Here is a 24,154-nt window from a genome sequence, read left to right as displayed (position 1 = left end):
TTTAGATTAATGGGTTGTTTACTGATAGATTTTTGGTCTCTGATTGATGAAAATATTAGAGGGAAGATTGCCAAACTATTTTTGGTACATCCCAAGAACCAATATCCCCACCACCACCACCATTACAATTTAAAATCTTACTACTTGACTAAGGATTCATTTATTTCCAAGTGATACTCCATATGATAATGAACAACGAGGACCTACTATAATTTTTTGCTTAGATACTCATGTCCAGTGTCTGGCATCAGAAATCGCTATTGGACTTTATCACATGCTTAGGTGGCTATAATAATTTTTTATATACTTGCTTAGTAATTGCATACACAAAGTAGAACTTGCCTATATATTTTTATTATGTAGTTTTGTCACATAAATAATATTCTCTTCATATACTAAAACTTATCTGATAGTTTCAGAAGATGCATATATTAAAAGAAGTCACCACATTACATTTTACAAATCAGGATTCATAAATATTCATATGGCATCTAAGTACTGCATACTTGCACTCAAGTAACAAAAGCATATTGCTGAACAGTTGTATTATGATATTTATATTTTTACGTACAGAATGTATGATATGTCCATTGTGTTCACAAGTTACTTAACATGAAATCAAAAAACAAAACTACATTTATGTGTGTCTTATTTATTGTTGTGATGATAAAAATTAACATCGACTAATCACAGAAACAAAATTCAGAATGCTGTATTTAATTTGTTCATACGAGAGTTTGAAACAGATGGAAATAATATGATTAGAGTTGTAAAAATGCTATATTAATTTTATACAAGGCTAATTTTCAGTTAGCTGAGATATCTTACATTCCAGCAACAACAAGATTGTATTCATTCCTTCTAAGCGAATAAAGTGGTCACTTCAGTTGAAGGCATGGTGTAACTTGAGTATAATTAATACAAATCTTCATGATTTTTTATTATTCTCAAAAGTTCCACCTTGCCGGAATCAATATGCAATCAATATGCCTCTCCGAAAAAGGAAAAAGTTTATAATGGCAGTGTTCATATGTAATAATGATTGTGGTGGCACTTGAAAGTTTGTTTGCTAAGAAGTTTCCTTATTGTCTCATTCTGTAGAAATTTTGTAATTATGGAAGTGCATATATTTATTATTTGGAAAAGGAAATGAGGTAAGGTAGCTGAGAGTCCAGCAATTTACTGCTCTTCTCTTATGGTCTCTTGACTTGCTGCAGTGCCTAGACCTCATGAGATATGGCTTTGATGTACTTTCCATCTATCACAGTAAGTTACTGTTGCCTGGTATGATATTCAGCAGTTAGGAAATGTATGCTTGAATTTAAAAAGTCAGGTTACGATTATGAAGCACATACTTGTGATGCCTACTTTTTGTGTTTTTTTTTCTTTGCACATGCTTTATGTTTCTTTATATATTTAGTAATATTGCATGTAATTAACAAGTAGTATCCAGTGATTTAAAAGGTAAGGTTAAGAATATGAAACTTGCCAGTCATTTTTTTTTTTCTTATCTTTCTTCCATCTCCTTGTACAAGATAAAGTAACAGTGCATGCATAATGGTACATGAAAAGCTGGTGTAATATGACTATCAAGGTAGGCTATCATTACAAGATTAGCGTGAGAGAGAGGCAATCAACGATTGCTATTTCTATAGAAAATGCATTTTATCTAGGTAATATTGATGAGAGTGCTACATTTCATTCTAAACAGTTTTTTCTTTATTATAAGAGTTAATAATATTTCATTGTATGTGCATATGAAGCATACAAGTGTTGTGTAATTAATGAAATCACCTTTGCCAAAATAATATTATCAATATTTTTTATGTATACATAGTGAAATTAATTTGTTTTTGGTAATATGTATGTATTCTGTTAGTAATAGGCTCACTATACAGATCTAAATTCATAAATAAAGTACTGTTCTTATTTTTGAAACTTTTATTCAGATTATCTGTGATGAATTTTTGTTTGTACATTATAGTCATTCTTTCCATAAAGTTTATAATACTGTGATGTTTCTTTCTTTATTTCTTAGCTAATAATTATCATGTTTTGTAAATACTAATCTTTCTTCATTAATATTTCATTTAATATCACTAATCAATTTTTTTGCACTGATTTGCCTTATCACTAAAACACTGCCTGTAATAAGTAGTATAGAAAATTTGCATTGTGCCAATAGCACCTATAATCCCTTAGCAGTGCATGATAAGCATGTTGTCCCACCTGTAGGCCCCTGCCTCCATGTCACCAGTCCACATGTACCAGTTTGCATCCATCAGTCAACCCCAGCTCTCAGAATGTCTGCTTCCTTCCCAGGTAGTAACTGCCTGCATCCCTCAATCTATTTATATTGCATTTGCATAATTTAGATATAATACTGTCAAGTAGAGAATATCTGCCTTTGTTCAAATCCCACTTGCCTGTGAATCTGAAAATAAATTAAAATTTACACATGCAGTTTAGTTTTAATATATTGCAATTATTATGGTTTTGCTAAATCTTTTTGAACATTTCAAACAAACGTTTCTAGGTGAAAGTATAAATTTAGTGTTTCTTTGCTGTCTCAAAGTGTTTAGGCTTAAATTCTACCATGAGTTGCCTTTAATTACACAACAAAATTTAGTCCTCATAAGAGAAATTTGGTCTTTGTTTATATGAACATACCACTACTCTCAAGCTAATGTTCATCCAATTTAGCTGTATACTTCATTACAGTTTAAAAGCTTAAGGCAGCTCAAGTCTAAGTTTTCAAAGCCAGTATTTATCAAAACTTTCAATAGAAAATTTTAGTTCTGAATATAAATCCTTTTACTAATATGTTTTGAGTTATCTTATACTGTGTGGACTTAACAACTACAGCGAGTCACATCATTAAAAATAAATAAAATAATTAAATAAATGTAAAACTTCACTATAAAGCTTGTTTCATATTCTGCACAAACATGTTATTTATCCATGATGAGAAAGTTATAATTTCAAAATAGATGCCAGGATAGTAATGCTACCTTATTGAGGAGGGAAACTTTGTAAATGAATCGATTTTTATAATATATTACTGAGCAACTTGTTATGAATCACTGATTATATCTATAAACTTTTTTTATTTGGAACTTCAAAAAGTTTTTTATTTATTAAGTTCATATTGTAGCTAGATAGATATTAAATAACAGTATATTACCAAAAATTAATACCATAATTTTGACTACATTCACAACATTTTACAACAGTTGATAAAAGAGGCTGTAAAAATATTTTATTTCAATTTGCCTCTTGAATATATTCTATACAACCAGTGGCTGTGTACAATATAAAGGTGTGTAAAATAAGAAGTTATATTATAGAAAGTTATTTTTTTAAGTGAAATTTCAGTGGGTACATGCTTTAGTTTGTAGATAGTTTTTGCCATCTTAAGATTTCTGTCTGGTCTGTGATGAGAACCAGAAGTTGAAAACAGCTGTCAGGTCAGTGAAACCCAATAACACTAATAAAAGATGAATATATGGACTCCCGAGCAAAATTTATGTCTTTAAGTAGTGCAAACCAAGGCGACTCCAATGCTGAAGGTTATATTCTCACACCCTCTCTTGAAAATTTGAGTCTGGCTATCATAAATAAATTGTTATATAATATCCTTTATAAAATAATTTAACTATGCCAAAATGAAGCTTTTAGTCTTTCTATTATAAATAATCTTTTAATTTATTAATGTTATTAGTTTTTAATTCTGCTTGAGAAAAGCTGCCATTACAATTAATTAAAAGATGCACCCGTTGAACTTCATGGCACAGAAGTTGTTAAAATGTATGAAAAACTGTAAAATATTGCAGTACCATATTAATCACAAAATGTTTTGTCATCAGCATTTTTAAATTTAAAAAAAAAAGAGAGAAAAGCTGGAATTAATGTATTGAGTGATATTTCTGCTAGCCAGAATATAGCTGTTTGTCTATAGCATTCACCCATCTAAATGTTTTGAAGAGGGGGAGCGAGGGAAATTCTTTTTTCGTGTGTGTGTATCTATACATGCACACACATGCACTTTTCTTTTTTTTTTTTTCAAAAATGTTAGCACATTTCAGCAAAGTAAAATAGAAGTTCATGATGAGCACAGCCATTGAGAATAATTAAAAGCTGCAATCAGCCACTAGAACTTGTTGTAGCTATTTGTGAATTTATTGCATATTTGGTTAACATTTTTTTTTTCACTTTAACAAAATATAAAAATAAAAATTCAAAATTACTGCAGGCATGTGTTAATATATAATGAACTTCATGTAATATGTTATGCTGTTTGATTCTGAGAGATATTTTCAGTCATTAGTCTCTATTGCTATGTATATAATACAATTTAAATGGAAAAATAGATTGCCACTTTATCTCTTCATTCCAGAATTTCTTGTGACCATGCAAGATAAATACATTTATAAGCGTAGAAATGCATTTACCTTTGTACTGTCCAGTGATATCAAATTGAATAAAACTAATTCACTCTTTTGATCACTGCAGTAATGGTGTTCTGTAGAGTGCATCTGATTCAAAATAGCAGTAGGTTAGCAAATATTGCTGAATGTAATGTTATGTTATTACAGAAAATGATTAGACTTTTTTTGCAAAAAAAAGTAATAAATTACTAACTGTATTATATTGACAGATTATGTTTATAGAAAATGACCAAAAGTGTTTGTTATACCAAAAATATTCCTCTGTTGAGCATTGGCAGTGATTATCAGGTGTTTTTGTAATTTCACTGTTGTCCTTATTTCAGTGTTTAAAAAAAAATGCATTTTCATGAATGGCCCTTCTGGTGCATTATTGAATGGATGATACTATTGTCGATAGTTTAACTAAGAAAAAAGCCATATGGATGAAATATATTAAATGATTTCTTCTTCGTATTCATATTATTTCAGTATGTTATTTCAATTTCGATGGGCACTTTGCATCCACATACACTAGTGTCCAAAAGCTAAGGACAAACTACATTTTTATCTGTATATGAAAAAATTTTCATACTACAGCCATGTGGACATGAATTCATTGCCAGCATACTTTTAAATTATATTGCACAAAAAATGTGTTATAAATTTCATACAAATTAAATTGCAACACGTTTTTGGCAAAAGTTACAAATTTCCGAAGGATATAGTTAAGGAATAAATGCACAGTGCTTACGGAAAACTATGCAGAGAGACATTTTGGTATGAAATATATCCATCCCAATGTGTGATGTAGCTCTCACAATATTATACCATGCTTAGCACCAAGTAATTCAGGAGTTCTTGAGTCAAACTGGCCCACTCCTCCTTCAGAACAAGGATAAGGCCTTGTTTGTTTTCTGAAGGGGAATTTTGAGCAGCAATGCACTTCCCTATTGCATTCCAGATGTGTTTTAATGGGCTGAGATCTGGGGGAGTATGCTGGCCACTTGATTCGATTAATATTCTTGGTCTCCAGAAGTATCTCCACTGCTCATGTAAGATGTGGTGTGGCATTGTCATCCACAAAAATGAAATCTTTGCCTACAGCATCTCAGAACAATTGAACATGATGTTGAAGAACTTTGCTGCAGAATTGTTCACTAGTCATAGTTCCTTTTTCCAGCACTTGTAGCTCAGTGCATCCATTAAACATAATGCCTCCCCACACCATAACCTCGGTGCTGCCATATCTATCCTTTTCAAGAACATTCTCACGATGGTAAGCAGTACCATTTTCATGCCAGATCAAGGATCATCTAGAATCTGAGGAAAAACTAAAATGATTCTCATCTGTAAAGAGTACATTAGTCCATTGATCTCTCGTCCAATTTTTATGGATACAACACCGCTGAAAATATATTCTCTATGATGAGCTGTAGATAAAGGGACATAAACTATGAGCCTCTAGGGCATATAAGCCTACTTTTCATAGATGTCTTGCCACATTTTGTTGAGATATCCATATACTTGTACTTGAATGGATCCGACTTGCAAACTGACCTGCCATGGTGTGTTGATTGTGTTTTGCTGTTATAACTAAAAATCTGTCTTCGTGCCCTGTGGTAGAGTGAGGACGACCTCTTAGCAAATGTCTGGAACTCATTATATTGGTTTGAAATGCTGCCCAGAACCTGGATACAATGGTATATAAAATTCCAAACTCTCTGGCAATATCAGTAATTCTGTGGCACTTTCTTCAAGCTTTCCAATAATTCTTTCCAATAACTGTGTGAAATCATCTATACTCTTTTTCAGGTTGTTTTGGAAGTAAAGAAATATACTACAGGCCATACTGTTTCTGAAGGTAGTGGGATATTAGTTCGGTGTTACTATGGCAACAGTCATCAGAGACCACATGATAGATAATTGCATTTTCTAAAAATAAGTTCCCTGTAACAATTTAATGGTATGAAACATATAATTCTAGTATCAGCAAGTAAGGAAGTAATAAAATAATTATATACAAACCACCACATGGTGTGATAATGTAAAAAATTTAAGGAACTATTTTATGCAGCGTAAGCCTAAAGTACAAATGGTAAGAAAAGTCGGAAATATAACTTATTCTGCTACTTCCAAGATAACCTGAAAAAGAGTATAGATGTCTTTGAGACATTACAAGACATCTAAGTTTGCAACTTTATTCCTTCACAAAAAGAGCTTCCTTCATACACAGTTTGCTTTGCACACAATTCAAAAATTTCAATATGTACCCACTTTCTACTCAAAAATCATCAGTTATACAGATTGCCACAAGCTGGTTCTTCCTTAGGTTTTGGACACCAATGTATTTATTGACATGCAACATACCATGGCCAGTACGGTGGTTAGAATGATTTTGAATATCAGATAAGTGATTGGTTAATTAGCAATTAAATGCATGCGGGACATTAACTGTTGATCATTACTGATAAATTTCATGTAGTTCACATGGATATTCAGGCAAAATACCGATTTAATAATTTGATTAATTATTAAATTAATTATTATTAATTATTAATAATTGCACATTTGATCATGTGCTGTTGCATATGGTTAAATGTGCAATTAGCTTTGTCGAACAGTTAATAACATTAAGTGGGGGATCAATTTCATTGCCTAGTCTGAGGTTGTCACCCTGCTTATTGGAGGCTGGAATTTGCTTGAAAATTTTCCTTGTTTGATCACAAGAGCAGGTTTTCCAGACTATGTAAAAAAATAATTAAGAATACAAATTAATTTAAAAAATAAGAAAAAAAGCCCGCTTGTGGTACTAATGTACTTATAGGTACTAATGGCTTGCAACCCTTTGTGAGTGGGAATTGCATAAAAAAAAAGTATAAAAATAATAAAAAATGAGAGTGTTATGTATCAGTATATAGGATGTATACACAAACTAAAAATTAATGCAGTCAATGTGTTGATTTGAAGTGTCAGAGAGAGAGAATAGAAAAACACCAATTCTTAAAATGCTTATTTTAAATTTTGACTGACACTCATTTTTTTTTTATTTGTAAATTATTATAATATGGTTTTAATGCTAAAATAGATCAACACTGACCAGTAAGATGGACCAGTTTTGTACATAGTTGGTTCACAGTTTACAGTATTCTAAATAAAATTTCAAATCTCTTTGTTATACATTATGTAAATCATGAGTGTATAATTTCTTATCATTAAAAACCAAATTTATTTTATAGAATGACATACCATATTTAACTGCATAAGTTGGATGATTGATTTATCATAAGATGGAGATAGAGATAAAGATAGAAATTTCAAAAGGAAAAATTATTATTTACAAATAAACTAACAGAATGAAATAAAGATGCCTGATTAACTTTGTTGAACTGTATTCAATTTTTTGAATTAGCTCTCACATTTTCATTCATTTATAGTTTTTGATATAGATGTGATTTGATTGTAAAGAAAATGCACACAAATGCTGATATTTAAGAACAAAACTTTACATCAGAATTGAGGATGACTGTATTATGGTTTTCACAGACAATAAGTACAGTATTTAGAAAATAATAGGTTTAACTTTCTTATGTTAATATGTTTAACTCCCTTCAGCCTACAAAAGAAATATCAGCATTTTGGTTTAGAATATTTGCTAAAAGGATGAAAGTGAAACAAGAATTTGTAATATTTATAGATCTGGGCCTTATTCATTATTTCAGGGACATATTATTTTCTTTCTCAATAGTAGTGAGTAGTCTCATTTAGTTTTCAGACTGGCACTTGTTAGGGCCTTATGGGTTATTACATTGTATTTCTTAGTAACAGCCTATTTCAGAAGGCTGTTGCTTAGCTGCCTTCTGATGGTTGGCAGCCATCAGCAGTCTGTGACTTTTTTAATGGGGGGTGGGGAATCAAGCAACACTCAAAACTAACTTTTTTTATGGCAAAATTAGTTTGCCTGTAAAGTATAAATGATTTTTTTATATGGGTAAATAAGTGGGAAATCGATTTGTAAAAATCACAATTTGAGCTGTAGCTGTTCGCTGTCTCCTAAACAATGCATGCCATGCCCAGAAGGGGAAGGAGATGGGAGGAAGAGGTAGCAAGTAATCAAATTGCAAGCAAATAGCAGTTCATCATCATCGATTTCCTGATATGTAACCACAAGGGGTGTACTGACTACTATTACAGTACTACATGATTAAGCGTACATTATTACTCATCTCCTTTCAACAATTTTCCTCCAAATTAGTCTGTTATTTGTCAGCACTTCAATATTTTCGTATATAACATATCAGTCTGCTAAGGCACTTCTAATTGAATCAATCCACCTAGATCTTGGCCTCTGGGTCTTTTTCCTGCCATCTTGGCATAAAAAGCCTGTTTTGCTAACCTTTCCTTTCCCATTCTGTTTAAGTGACCATACCACCTTACATTACCCCTGCACACATTCTTAATTACTAACAGTGTCAAGTTCCTTCCTAATTTTTTTTTTCATTTTTAATATGATTTTTCCATTCATGCCATCTGTTCACTTCCCTAATCTTTCTCAGAACTCTCATATCCCTGGTCTCTAATCTTTGAAATCAAATGATTTATTTCTAACTCAAATCTCAGATCCAGAAACTAAAATGGTTTGATTACTGTCTTGTATACTGTTAGTTCAGTGCTTTGACTAATTTATCTCTTATTCTCTATACAATTATTCATCTAGCTCTCCACCAATACCAGCTTTGCTTCTGTTGTCTGTTTCCATATTTAATTTGCCATCTTTGCTAAAAACTGCCTAAATAGCTGAAATGTTTTACTTGTTCTATAGGTTTTTCATTGATGATTCAGCTGAAGTTTTCTGTATTCCTACCTCAAGTATTGGTATGTACTTCCCTTTCATTCTTCTTGAATATTTCCTACTACTACTGTTCTGTCACTGCTTATTTCATATAATAGTTTTTCAAAGTAATTGCTCCAGGATATCTAGAATATCCTTATCTTCAGTTTTCATGTCATCTTTATCATCTTTAATTCCTTTTACCTCTTGCCTCCATTCCTAAGTTTTATTGGTAGCCTCCAGAACGTTTTGTCATCTTCCTGTTATTTATCTTCCAAAGTCTTTTGTATAGCTATTTTTACATAGTACTTTGCTTTCTTCCATTTTTCTTTATTAATCTTAGGGCATCTGCTGACTTAAATGCTAGGAACATTTAATATGCTACTTTTTTTGTTTTTCCTTCTTCCAGGACTTCCTCTTTCATCTCTTGCATCCACAGTTCTGATTTTCTATCCTTTCAGATAACTTCACAACATGCTTTTCTGCTTGAATCAGTTAATGTTTTCTTCAGAGTTTGCCACTCAGTCTTTAAGATTTAATTTTTTTTTTTTTTTTTTTTTTTTTTTTTTTTGTTTTTTCAAACTCTATAAAATCTGCATTTCATCTCTGGTCAACTTTGATTCTTTTTAAAACTCTTACATATTTTCTTTTTGGTATGATATTCAGTTTTATATTATTCTGCTCAAAACTAAATGATGATCACTCTCCATTTTAAATCCCTTGTATACTCTTGTAGCATAAACCAGAATCAATGCTTTTCTTATTCTTTGTATCATCTCTGCATTTAAATTTGTGCACATCTCTATGTTGGAATATGGTGTTAGTGATTATTATGTCATGTCCTTGTAAAGATCAGCTGAATACATTTATCTGATTACCTTGATAGACCTGTGATATCAGTCAGAATTTCTCCATGACTGCAGGTCGTAAAGAGTCCAACTATTCCTGTCTTGAGCCTTTCTTCTCCATTTTCTTCCAACTTTCTTGATCATTAGGTCTTCCCACTTTAAGGCCGGTCAACAAGCTGATATCTGAGAGATACCAAAAGGAAACTCTCAGATACCAGTTTGTTACTCTGACTGTCCATCTGTTGTCTCTCATTCTGGCAAGATGTCCTGCCCATCTACTTTTGTGTTGTAGATTGCTTTTATTATATCTTTGAATCAAGACTTCTTTCTAATTTCTGTGTCTTACATGGTCTATTTTATTTATATTGCATATTCTTCTTTCTATTGCACATTGAGTTGTTATTAAACTTTGTTCTTAAAGATGTGTTCCATGTGTCACTGCTATAAGTCAATGCTGATAGGATGTAACTATTGAAAAGATGGTCTCTTATTTCTATATCTGTGTTTTGGTTTTATTGATTTTATTTTGTTGAAGTCATCCAAGCAGCTCTTTTTCTCCTTGCTATTTCATTTGATATGTTGTTATTCATTTTTATGGATTGTCTGAAGTAGATGTAATTTTCAACTTTTTCAATGGTGCAAAATTCTAGAGTGATTGTATAATCTTTACAGTATTCATTTTTCATCTATCTTGTTTTGTCTGGATGTATTTCCAATTCAATTTTTTGGCAGTTTTGGCTTATGTTATTGAGCATTATTTCTATTTGGCAGGGGGGGGGATATTAATACTACATTGTTGGTGAATACATTTATATGGAATAAAAGAGAAATTAGTCAAAACACTAAACTTGCTGTATACGAGACATTGTTGGGATGAAAATTTGACACTATGAATCTGAAGGTGGGTTAAAAATAAAATACTTCATCAAAGATTGGAAACTACTAATATGAGAGTTCTAAGAAGGATTAGTGAAATAAGCAGTGTTTAACAATGACAGAAATATATTTAAAATAATGATATAAGGAAAGAACTTGACATTGTTAGCTGGAATATGTGTAAAGCTACTCTCAGGTGGTATGCTCACTTAACAGAATGGGAGACAAAAAGTTAACGAAACTGGCATTTGTTGAAAATGGTGGGACTAACCAGAAGAAGACCAAGAAGTGGATGGATACAGTAAGAAGTGTTTGAAAAAAACTGAAATATAAGGTCTGACAGAATCCTAACTCATAACAGTTTAGAGAAAAATTGCCGAGAGGAAGTTAGTAATGTTGTGAACTTTTAAGTTATTATTATTATTGTTGTTGTTGTTGTTCCGGGCAACTCCAAGGAGCCGACAGACTCATCGAGGGAGGCCCTAACATCATGTCAAGAACAACTATTCGACATTGACATAGTATCTATCATACCTTGCCTTGAACTCATTCATGGTCATAGCACCCACAACAGCCTCTGGAAGCTTATTCCACTCATTCACCACTCTCCAAGTAAAAAACCTAGCTCTAACACCCTTGTCAACCACGCTCTTGCCCAGCTTCCATGCATGACCCCTAGTACTCCCACCACCAGTCATATTTTCAAAAATATCTTCTGGATCGATCTTATAGAAACCCTTCAGTAATTTGAATGTCTCAATCATATCACCCCTCCTTCACCTATCGACCAATTTCTGCAACCCACAAATCTTCAACCTATTCTCATAAGGTTCATTCCACAGACCTGCTATCATCTTGGTCACTCATCTCTGGATCCTCTCCACTTCCTCCCTATCACGAAGAAACCCTGGTGCCCATAACTGGGCACAGTAGTCCAGATGGGATCTTATCAAGGCTTGATACAGAGGAACAACAACTTGTTTGTCTCTGCATGTTAAAGTATTTTTCAGAAGCCAAGTGGTTTGATGAGCTGATTTAGTCACGTTTGCAATGTGCCCCCTAAACTTCAATTCCCTATCTACCAACACTTCCAAATCCCTGGCCTCATCAATCTCCTGGAGTATGATTCCACCAATGCGATATACTGCTGCTATTCTTTTCACCCCAAAGTGCATAACCTTCCACTTTTCCACATTAAATTGACATCCATTTTTCCTAGCCCAGTCCTCCAAACTATCCAAATCATCCTGTAAAATTTTGACATCCTGTGCACTCACATTGCTCTACCAACTTTGCATCATCAGCAAACAAGTGAACACTTCCTCTCAAATCCTTTCCTATATCATTGATAAACAAATTGAAAAGCAGTGGTCTAAGAACAGAGCCCTGTGGCACACCACTAGTCACAAGCCATCTTTTAGACTCCACTCCTGAATAAACCACTCTCTGGTATCTCTCCTTCAACCATCCTCCTATCCATCTCACCAACCCTATATCCATCCCCATCTGCTCCAGTTTACTGATTTTAGTAGTACTATCTTAAGTTGTACTATCATAATATCCTGTACACCCCTCTGAGTACATATCAGGAATTTGAAGATGATAATGTTCTTTTGTCTGGGTGGGGGTGATGGCAGAGTGGTGAGGAAGTGTACAGGGGATTTGGAGATGTCTGATCAAGGATATGGGTAGGAAGCATGGAATGCTTTCTTTGAGTATATGAAGGATTGTGAATTGCAAAATGTGGTTGATGGCAGAATTTCTTTTCTTGAGTTACTACAGAGATTTTATAGTTCAGATGCAGAAGGATATTTTTTTTCCAGTTTGGTAAAAGGGAAAATAACAGTTTCATCTGGAAATTTAGTAAGAATTTCTTTAGCAAGAATAGGACTAGCTTTATTTTGCTTGGAAAGCGGTAAACAATTTTTATTTGTTGTGATAGGGAGCAGTGAACACATTGTCATTGATTTGTGAATAATGGTTACTATAAGCAACTTGTGATGAGTCCAAGTACTCCATGGAGATGTCTTAAAAATAATATGTTGAATAAAATGAGGTCTGATTATTGAAGGTGGGGGCTGTTTTGCATGCATGTTTTTATTTTAGTATTACTTAGCACCTTAATGAAGTCATCTCATCACAGAATGCCACTTTATACTCTACTCCCCATTTTGCTCAATTAAATGTAGTCAATTTTTAATGTTTTAATATTGATAAAATTGTATCGGTATTACTTCTGGTGAATGAATTACTGAGGAGGAAAATATTATTTTGACAATCTTCATAAATGAAAACTGTGAAAAAAAACTGTATGTTTGTTACTTGTATGTTGTATGATTATTCACATACACTGCACATATGCTGGCACCTTTGGATAGTTATGATTGGGCAGGTCAACAATATCAATTTGCATTCAGATCATTGGCTAAGAATTGCACAGTAATACATAATGTATAATAAATCATATATATATGTTAAAAATACCAAGCAATTTTAAACCTGGTTTTACTCCATTTCCCAAGTAAGCTAGACTTGCAGCAAACTTGACTTATTGTCTGTTTGCTTACTTGGGAAATGGAGTAAAACCAGGTTTAAAATTGCTTGGTATTTTTTAACATTTATTATACCCAAGGTAAAATACTTTCTACATATATATATATATATATATATATATATATATATACAGGGTGTTCGGGATAAATTTGACATATTTATAATTAATTATATTTTTCCGTAAGTTACATGTATTAACACACACTTCTCTTCATTTAAAAGTTTGGACCCTTCTTCATTCATATACAAGATGTCAGAAAGGATGGATAGCTGGAACCCACCTGAATCATGGAAGAGAATAACTTGTATCATGATGATTCGTGCCCGCCATCAAAATAAGGATATTACGACTGCTGCCCAATGCTCCCTGAATACAGTAAAAACAATCAGGCATGAACTAGAGACTTGCAATGGTGACTACGAGGATGTAGCAAGAAGAAAGATCCCTAGCAGACGATCTGATTGCGTTCGTACAGCAGAATTCCTCGCAAATCTGCAGGAACAGGTGTTGAAGAACCCTGGCATTGGAATTCGGGCTTTGTTCGTGGAGTTGCTAACTGTAGTCAAGCCCTGGATAACAAGGGTAGCCAATGGTAGGCCGTATGTATGGCAGCAGGATTCGGCCCCTTGCCACACCTCTGGGAAAAGTCAAAAATGGTTGTCTGAAAATTTCTACGACTTCACCAGTCCAAATGTTTGGCCTCCAAACTCCCCAGACCTTAACCCCATGGATTATTTTGTATGGGGCGCAGTTGAAAAAGACACCAATCGCACTTCCAGTAATACAAAAGCCCAGTTAATGGATAAAATTAAAACAGTTTTTGCGGCCCTTCCCAGGGAGACTGTAGCATCAGCTTGTTCGAGGTTCCGAAGCAGAATTGAAGCTGTGATCGATGCTAATGGTGGTTATTTTGAGTAAATCTTGTTGATAGTATTGTAATTAACTCTGCCTGTAATGTTTTTTTGTCAATTCATTAAATTTAATAGATACAAAGAAGATTTTCTTTTTCCTTACGAAACTGTCAAATTTATCCCGAACACCCTGTATATAATAGGATTATTTGGAATCACTTTTCCAACTGTTCAATAATTTTTGTCTACTTTTTTTTGTACTATTCTGTTTATTGTGTATTCATTACTTTTTTTGTCTGTATGCATATCTCTGTGATATGGATATAGTTAGAAAAGGTTTGCATGCCTGTGGATGAATGTTTGTCAATTTCTGATATTGGTCCTCTCCCTTCCTCCCCCAATCTCCTGAGTTGCAGTAATGTAAAGTTTAAACTTAAGCATCATCTGATGTAAAACTTTCTTTATAAAACTATATATATATTTCTAAAATAATATAGTTTTGCATGATTTTTTTTCACTAATTTTATATTATGTATATCCTTATATTTCAGTGTTGTAACATAGCGGCACTATTTTCTCTGTTCGTGAAATTTTTCATTCAAAGTTTTAAATAAACAAATTTATTTAAAACTTTGAAAACCCATTTTCTTACTATAATTAGTAAAAGGCAATGTAGGAATGTGTATAAATATTTGTAAAATAAAATTAAAAAAAAAAGAAAAGGAAAATTTGGCATCAGTCTTTGGCTTATGCTGGCATATGTTGAAAGAAATTAGCAATAATATGAAAAATATTTTGAACACTACTACTACTAAGCTCTTAATATTGTAATAACAATCTCACAGTTTTACAACTAAAAATACCCTTTAGTAATAATTCAAGAAAAGAACAGTAAATTTATTTTATTTGGTAAATTAATAATAACTTTTTTTTTCAATAAAATTTATTATTAAAAGGAGCTATCTGTTGTCATACAAAACATTATTAATTGACTTCCCACTGGCTGTTTTATTAAGGCATTTTCTAAATCAGCTAGCCCTTAAGAAGGTGTAAATATTCTCTGCTTCACAGTATCAAGAATTTAGAAACTAACATTGTATGGATTTCATTTACTTTTCTTAGTACTGATCTAATTTGTTGATATTAAAGACTGCAATACATATTTGGACAGTATACATGGTCCAGTCAAATATTATTACTACCCCTAATATTTCACAATTGGCCATGCCACCCTGTCAAATGATATATGCATCACAAGAATGCCAGTATACTGATACTGGAAGTGCGTGATGTATAGCTCATTTGAAGTTGCTGATCAACATGGGCAAGGTATGTGATCTGGTGGACTTCAAAAAAAAAAAAAAAGCATGATTGTAGGATACTAGTTGAATGGTAGTAGTTAGCAGTACCAAGGAAACAGAGACAAGATAAATTGTATGCTGTTTGTTGACTTGCAGTTAACGCTTTCCAGAAATGGAAGAATATTAGAACAGCAATCATTGAGCCAATGGTGGACACCCACCATAGACATTGTGGAATGGTTTATCATGGATGACCAGGGGATTGAATGGCAGTGTTTCACAGATCATAATCCAACAAACTTTCCTTCATAGACCTCTGAAGTGGGTGCCTAGTCAAGGTACCCATGCTTACGTCTGTTATCAGTAACTGTACATGCTATCACTGACTGGGTGGGGGGAAAAAAAAGAAGAAAGAAAGAAAGAAAAAGTTGGAAGTTTTTTTCACTTGGTTAGACTATAAATTATATATTTAGTTTAATCTTTTATCCAAGTGTAAGCAAACAAAGTTTGTGCCTGAAGTATCTTCAGGACTGGGGCAACTCATGGTAAAGGTGGTATAAGTTCTCATCACTTGCCTTAGTATCTCCCATAATGCAAAGCACATCTTCTTGTGGACGTGTATAATGCTACGCATTAAGGAAAGGGCCACTAGGAGATGTGCTTTGCATTATGGGAGATACTAAGGCAAGTAATGAGAACTTATACCACCTTTACCACAAGTTGCCCCAGTCCTGAAGATACTTCAGGTGCAAACTTTGTTTGCTTACACTTGGATAAAGGATTAAACTAAATATATAATTTAAAGAAAAAGTTGCCTTTTAAATGAATCTCACTTTTTCCAGTTATGCCATGTTGTGGAATAGCTGTAAAAAAAAATAAAAAAAAATAAAAAGGGAGAGTACTCACCCTAATGTCCAGCAGAAACAGATAAGAAGTGGGTGGCAATGTTGCTAAGGTAGCAGAGGATCTCTCTTTGAGTCCTGATACCCATAAATTATACTACAGACACTACAAAAGTGCCTATCGATTGTGGCCAGTGAAGTACACCATTTCACAGTGACTGTCTTTCCAGTGGCACAGGTATGCTACCGGATAATGAACCTTGCCACATCATTTGAGAGTGATTCACCAAACAAGTTGGTGAACTTTCAGGTGTTATTATGGCCATCAAATTTGCTGGATTTGAATCCCAGCAAATTTGATGGAATTCTGGGATTACACGGATAAAGAGGTCCAGCATTTGAATCCTTCTCCTGAATACTCACAGATGTACAGGCAGCAGAAAAAATGATATAGTATGGCATTTCTCGTGCAAAATTCAAATATCTTAAAGAGCCCACTCCATATAATGGCAGTTCTGGCAGCAGAATGGTGGACATAATATTTATGCCCACCATTCTGCATATAGATGTGTTACTACAGTCGACCCATTTGCACTTAAAATGAAACATTGTAATGTTAATAGTTAAAATGTGAATTATCTACCGTAATCCCTCAATTATCCAACCACAGCAAGAAAGCAGTTTGTTGGCTGGATAACAGTTACATGATTCTGTACCCAAACTCTGCTGACATACTAACCCATTCTATGGTTGCCAGTTGAAGGTTCTGTCATTTGAAAGCAGATAATTGAGACATCATTTTACTTATAATTTCATACATTAAAGCCAGTGTTGTTTTCAGGATTGTGTAGACAGCTGCTTTTATATGTTTTTATCATCACATTTAATCAAAGCTGATTTTATTTACAGTACCAGATCTGCCTGACGTGTCATTAGTCTTGCCTACTGGCAGGTAGGACTAGTGACAGGTTAGGTTTCAGATTTTAAATCCATGCTTCAGCATAATTATTATTATTATTATTCAGGCCTCCATGGAGTCAAAAGACTCATCGTGGGAGGTCCTTCCTAAGAAACACAAAGTCTATCATACCACTCCTTAAACTCATTGACCGTTCTCGCTCCCACCACTCCATCAGGCAATGCATTCCATGGTTCAACCACCCTCCACACAAAGAAACCACTCCTTACCCTCTTGCTCACAGTTTCCTTTCGTAACTTCCAGGGATGGCCTCTTGTCATCACTCCTTCCTGCTGTTCAACCAAGCGAAAGAACTCCCCAGTGCCCTGTAACCACCTCTCAACAGTTCTTTTAGAGATACTTGTGCCATATTATTAGAAAAGAAATAATAAAACGAATTTGAGCATTCCCTATTTAACAGATTACTGTTCATTTTTCTGTTTCTAAAAGCAAAGTTCTTCAAAAAAAGATTATTTGAATTTTGGATAAGGTGTTTTAGAATTGTCATTAGTATGGTGTGGCAATGGTGACAGTCCATATGATGGTAAACTATTTTTGTTCTCCATTCAGACATGCCAATTTAATGGTCCCTCGTTTTTATTTTCAAGCTGTTATTCATTATCTCCATCTGTCCCTTTCCACATATTCTGTTAAATGAAGTGTTGAAGTAATTTAACTTTCCTGATATACATTGACAAAACTGTCCATCTGTTCACAATATGGCAAAAAAGCATTGAGATTGAATTCAAGTGAGCTGGAATATTTATACGAAAAATATTTCCTTATTCATCTCCCTTGAAATAATCTCCCAAGTGATTTCTATTACACTAGGATGCACATGTGTGAGGAAGGGAAACCTGAACTTGTGGATGGTTTGATGCTGATAATCTTTGCTTTGCTGTGTCTGACATTGCTTCCTCACTAATATCCTCAAGTACTTCTGTGTTTTTTTTTTATGCTGGGCCCATACATAAGAGGTTGGTTGGTTAACTATAGTACTTTAGTACAATGTATGTTGAGTCTGTTTCTATGGTCTTAGATATCTTATTGTCACTTTGGTTAGTCAATAAGAGGTCTTCTGCAAGGCATCCTACCTTCCCTGCATAATACTGGTGAAAACCAGGAGAAAAGACTTGTGTACTTTAGTTCTGTATGCTTCCTGTTGCATAATAAGAATTTCTTTTCATGTGTTCACTTGTGACTTTCACTAAACTTTTGAGTTTATTCTGTTTCAGGAGGGCAAAAAAGCCAGCCTTATGAAATGTTCACTTCACCATGGTATATAAATTTTATAGTTGTTTTTAGATCTGTATATTTCATATCTTTGAGGATCACAGTGGGATAGTTGGATTTTAGAAAAATATGATATGAAAGAACAGACTACATAGAAATACTGCCATTTTGCAACTCTTGAGTGTCAAGATCTTATGCATGTATATCACATTTGCTGGACTTCACCAGAAAGGAAAGTAACTAATGAAAAACAGTTAACAAGTTCAGATTCCATTTTAAACAATACTGCTGGGCTACTGTCTAGTTTAATCCAGTTATTCACTTCATATGATGTGCAACAAATAAACTTCTTTTCATTCTTCATCTCTAAATAACTAATTTTTAGTACTTTGAACTCCATAAGTCATCACTGATAAAACCTTATATTAATTCCTTATACTAATCCATGTTACTAGTGTCGTGAGAGAAAGTAGTAGTAGATTTGAGTGGTGCTAAAAAAAAGTGTATAATGTGGGTTTTTATCACGTTGTGCTGCATATTTTTCAGTTTGGATTCTTCAGTAGTGTTGTTGTTGTTGGAATTTTTTGTTGTTTATGTTGTGTTTTGCTACTTATTTGTTCGTACTACTTCTGAAAATGGCGGCCATCGGTACGAAGGTCTAGATGTGCCTTGGATTTTTTGCAGTGCATATGTTGCAAAAATTGCTATATATATATATATATATATATATATATATGGATGTACTGAAAAATGAAAGATTTGTGGATTGTTTGGGTAAACGAGAAGAAGGAAAGCATTAATGTATGTAAAAAATGTCTTACTAGATTAGAACAATTAGAAATGGGAGTAAGTGCTGGGACCATAGTAGAAGAGCTTAGACAAGAGTTAGTGAAAATGAAAAGCGAAATGAAACACCTGGAAGAAGATATTGGCTGATGAGAAGGAGGAAATTAACATTATGAAGTCAGTATTCAAAGTATAGTTGTATATCACTGTATGGGGACTCAATCATTAGAGGTGTGATGACTAATAAAGTGCACAAAACATGCTTTCCTCGTGAAATAATGAAGCAAATAACTGACATGTTGCAGAAAGGGAAAGACTGGGCCAGGTAAAGACGGATAGTCTTGTTGTTGTACACAAATGTAAGGAATATGTGAAACAAGAGAGCTGAGTTTTTTGCATTGATTGAGTCAGTATGCCCAAAAATAATTGGAATAAGCGAAACTTAGTTGTCTGGGAAGGATGTGATGTTGGGAACAGAAATAGAAGGATATATAATTTTCCAGAAGGATAGAAATGTGAAAAGAGGAGGGGGGGGGGGACTGTTAATGATTGTAGAGGAATTGTATCCAGAAAGTGTGTAAGTTCAAATCTGTGTGGTGTGAAGTTGAAATAAACAAGCTGGTATGTCTGATAGGATGCTGTTATAGGCTAGGGAATGCAGAGAACACTGATTGTGAAATGTTTAGAACTTGGTTTTGCTAGGAATATAGACTGTAAGAAGGAGTAGTGTATGGGAACAGAGAGAGCGAGTTTGTGGAATTTCTGAGAGATAAGTATCTTAAACAACACATGATTGAAGCATCTAGAGGCTTTAATGTTTTGGATTTGGCTATAACTTCACAAGATGTAGTTGTTAATGAGGTGTTGACACTGCTACAAGTTGGTGAGAGTGATCATGAGGTACTTGTTTTAGAAGAGATGAAACAATAAAAGTTTACTTGCAAAAAATGGATATGTGTGGAAGTGAAGCGAGTGATTATAGGAAACTCTGTAGTCAGTCAGCATCAGTATGTTGGGTAGATGAGCTGAGCAGAAAAGATGTTGACAATGAATGGAAACTCAACAAGGCATTATCTGACAAAAGCAATATATAACTGCATACCAAAAGCTAAGCAAGTAAATAAAGTAAGAGTGAAATAGATGAACAGTGAAATCAAGCAAGCTGTTCTGGAAAAGAAAATGTTATGGAGGAGGTACAAGACAGTTGATGGTGATCGTATCCATGAAGAAGTTAAAGGGAAGGCCAGAAAGGTGACGAGCATGGTAAAGAAAGAAAAGTTGCAGTATGAGTTGATTGACTGGTCACACCCAAGTTAACTTAATGGAATTTTTTCACTATATGGCAAGCAAAAGAAAGAATAAGTATGACAAGTTGACACTGATGGGTAGTCATGTCAGCAAAATAGCAGTTGCAAAAGATATAATGGAATTAGTAAACGAGCACTTTATCAGCATATATCATACTGGTATAAATGATATGTGGTGCAGTATATAGAAGGGAGGCAAGTATTAGGAGAATTGGAAGTGAAAGAATCAGAGGTGTATCAGGAGTTGGTTGGGTTAGATGTTAATAAGGCTGTGAAAATGGATGACATATCACCACATATTCTTAAGGAATGTGCTCCACAGTTGGCTATGCCCTTGACTTGGTTATTTAATTAGTCTTGCAGTGGGCAGGGTTCCTAAGGAGTGGAAAGAAGGCAAAATAGTACCACTCCACACGCATGGTTCTAGGACAGAAGTTTTCCAATTATAGACAATTTGTATGTATAACTGTGGTTGTGGTCCAGGTGTTGGAGAAATTGGATAGGAATAGAATACAGGATTAGTTTGATGGACATAGCATTCTTTATGATGGTCAGCATGGATCTGTAAAGGGTAGGTCCTGTTTTAGCAATTTTCTTGCATTTTATGATAGGGTAACGGATGTTTGATGAGGGAGAATCATATACGGTGATATTCTTGGACCATTTGCAAAAGCGTTTGATAGATTACCACATGATAGTTGGTGTACAAACTGCAGAGGATGCAAATAGATAGTATATTGGTTAAATGGATTGGAGATTGGATCTCTGAACAACACCAGCAAATTGTGTATGATGGAGTGTTGTCTCAAAAAAGGAGAGTAACCAGTGGCATGCCTCAGGTTCTGTTCTTGTGCCCTTGCTGTTTAACTTGTTTGTAAATGATATATCATGTGGACTGACTGGAGATCTTCAATTGTTTGCTGATGGTGCAAAGTTGGGAAGAATTATAAGTAGCACCGCTGATATTAATTCCCTTCAGGAAGATTTGAATAGACTTTTTACTTGGACAAAAAGAGTGCAGTTTTAGTTTTAATATTAATAAGTGAAAATGTGCATTTTGAAGTGCAGAAATATAAGGCTGTGTACTATATCAACAGTGCTGTACTGTAGGAAGTGGATGAGATTAGAGATTTGGGAGTGATGTTTGACAGTAGCCTTGAAGTTTAGAGGGCATATTGCTAGTGTTTGCGAAGGCTGCACATCATAGTGCTGCTATGATAAGAAGTACTCTAACATCTAGGGATAAGTGTTGCCATTGTATAAAGCACTGGTCAGACCACACTTGGACTATTTTGCTCAAATCTGGTCACCTGGTTTTCAGTGTGATGTGGAGACATTGTAGAGGATCCAGAGGCTAGTGACTAAGGCAATATCAGGACTTTGGACTGCTGACTATGGAGAGAGAGAGAGAGAGAGGTTGAAAAAATGTGGATTTCATAGTTGGTGGATAGGAGAAAAAGAGGTGATATGATAGAGACATTTAAGTTAGTGAGAGGATTTTTTCGAATTAATCCAGATGAGATTATAAAAAGAGTAGAAGGCAAGAGGAGGAAAACCAGAGGTCATCCCTAGAAGTTATGTAAGAGTGTAGTGAAGACGGGTGTGAGGAGTAGATGTTTTACATGGTGGTGAATTGTCAGTGAATGGAACGCATTACCAGAATGTGTTGTTAATGCAAGGAGTGTTAAGGATTTTAAGATTCAGTATGATAAATATGTTGTCAGTTGAATAATCCTCCCACAATGAGTCTGCGAACTTCATGGAGGGTGTAATAATAATTCATTAGATTTTCTCATATGATTGCAGAAATGAAAGAAAGATAGGTGATTCTGTCTTCTATACAATATTAGCTTAACAGTCTTTATAGATGCTATTATTGGATGAGCAGTAAACCATTATTATATTAAAAATGTTAACAATATTACTCACAGTTACTCACAATATTTTCCTTTAATATCCAATTCCTGATTGTGTACTTTTCTAAACAGCAAAATTTCCATATACTTTTAGCTTTATGGTTTCACCAGCAAAAATTGTAATTACAGATAATTCAAAAAATTTTTAATAATACAAACTAAAACTGGTATCCATGTTAATCAACAGCATATTATGATAGTAATACATGAAGACGCCAATATTATCAGATGTTATATTTCTCTCTTCTAATGCATGTTTTACTATATCAATCCACGTAGATTTTGGTCTTCCTCTGGATAGTTTTCCTTTCATCCTGGCAAAGAACACTTATTTTGCTTATCTTTCCTTTCTGTTTAAGTGATCTTAACACCTGAGATTAACTCTGCTAACACATTCCTGAATGCTAACAATGTCAAACTCTTTCCTAATATTATAATTATTATTATATTATATTATAATAACAATTTTATTATATTATTATAATTTCCTAATATTATTATTACGATGATGATGATCATTCATAACCTCTATGGAGTCACAGGACTCATCGTAGGAGGCCCACTCCTCACCCTCATGCTGATGACTTCCTTTTGCAATTTCCATAGATGGCCCTTGTCCTTGCTCCCTCCCCTTGTTCCACCAAATGTAAGAACTCCCCAGTGTTGACCCTGTAACTGCCTCTAAACAGTTTAAATGTTTCAGCTGTATCACCTCTCCTTCTTTCTATCCACCAAACTTTGCAATCCACATTCCCTCAATCTGTCCTTACATGAAAGGAAGCTGGAACATTATCAAGATCAACTTTCTCTTATTGGGTTTACTGTCATATCCTGTTTATTCTGGCACAAACATATTACTCACATATTATATATACATAGGATTTGAATCTAGAAAGCAGGTCATTGATGTAAAGGAGGAAGAGTGTGGGTATGGCACTCCAGCAATGATGGGGATATGTGATGAGAGGAAGCTAGCAATCCAATCAGAGTATAGAAAGGAATTCATAAGATGGCAGTTTGTTCAGGAGACCTCAATGCCAGACACAACCAAAATGCCTTAGAAATATTGAGAGACATGAATTTTTGAAATCTTTCCACAGCCTGAGTCCAAAGATAGATGAGATTAGCTAAGAGGTTGGCTGTAGAACGAGAATGGAGGAATCCATATTGGTGATTGCTAATTAACTGATGAATCTCCAGGTGATGAAGAAGCTGGTTGTTGATAACCTTCTCCATCACTTTTGAAAGTACTGCCTTGAGAGCAGTGGGATGGTTACTGGATGGCTGACATTTGTCTCCCTTTTTGGGTATAGGCTGGGTTTGGGATTCCATGCTGTTGGGTAGATGCCAGTAGAATATGAAAGTTTATATAGACGACATAGGATAGGTATCAATTCTGGACCACAAGTGAAGGAATACCATCTGGA

General features: G+C 34.1%; 1 protein-coding gene across 10 annotated transcripts in view; it reads left to right on the top strand.

Moving 5' to 3' along the window:
• LOC150092673 (liprin-alpha-1-like) overlaps window positions 1-24,154 on the top strand; it is a 778,236-nt gene that overhangs the window by 556,808 nt on the left and 197,274 nt on the right. For 9 of the 10 annotated variants that reach the window (XM_090414524.1, XM_090414523.1, XM_090414521.1 and 6 more), the window contains exon 15: window positions 2,236-2,322. The exons of the other annotated variant lie outside the window; for it this stretch is intronic. In XM_090414524.1, coding sequence (XP_090270650.1) covers window positions 2,236-2,322 — 87 coding nt within the window. The remainder of the gene's footprint in view (window positions 1-2,235; window positions 2,323-24,154) is intronic. 10 annotated transcript variants of the gene reach the window in all.

This window comes from Typopeltis vanoorti, chromosome 25, assembly GCF_054136105.1.
Source record: "Typopeltis vanoorti isolate ZY-2024b chromosome 25, IOZ_Tvanoo_1.0, whole genome shotgun sequence".
In the NCBI taxonomy this organism is placed as follows: domain Eukaryota; kingdom Metazoa; phylum Arthropoda; class Arachnida; order Uropygi; family Thelyphonidae; genus Typopeltis; species Typopeltis vanoorti.
The sequence above is the reverse complement of the archived record's forward strand: the minus strand, read 5'-3'. Positions and strand labels throughout refer to the sequence as shown.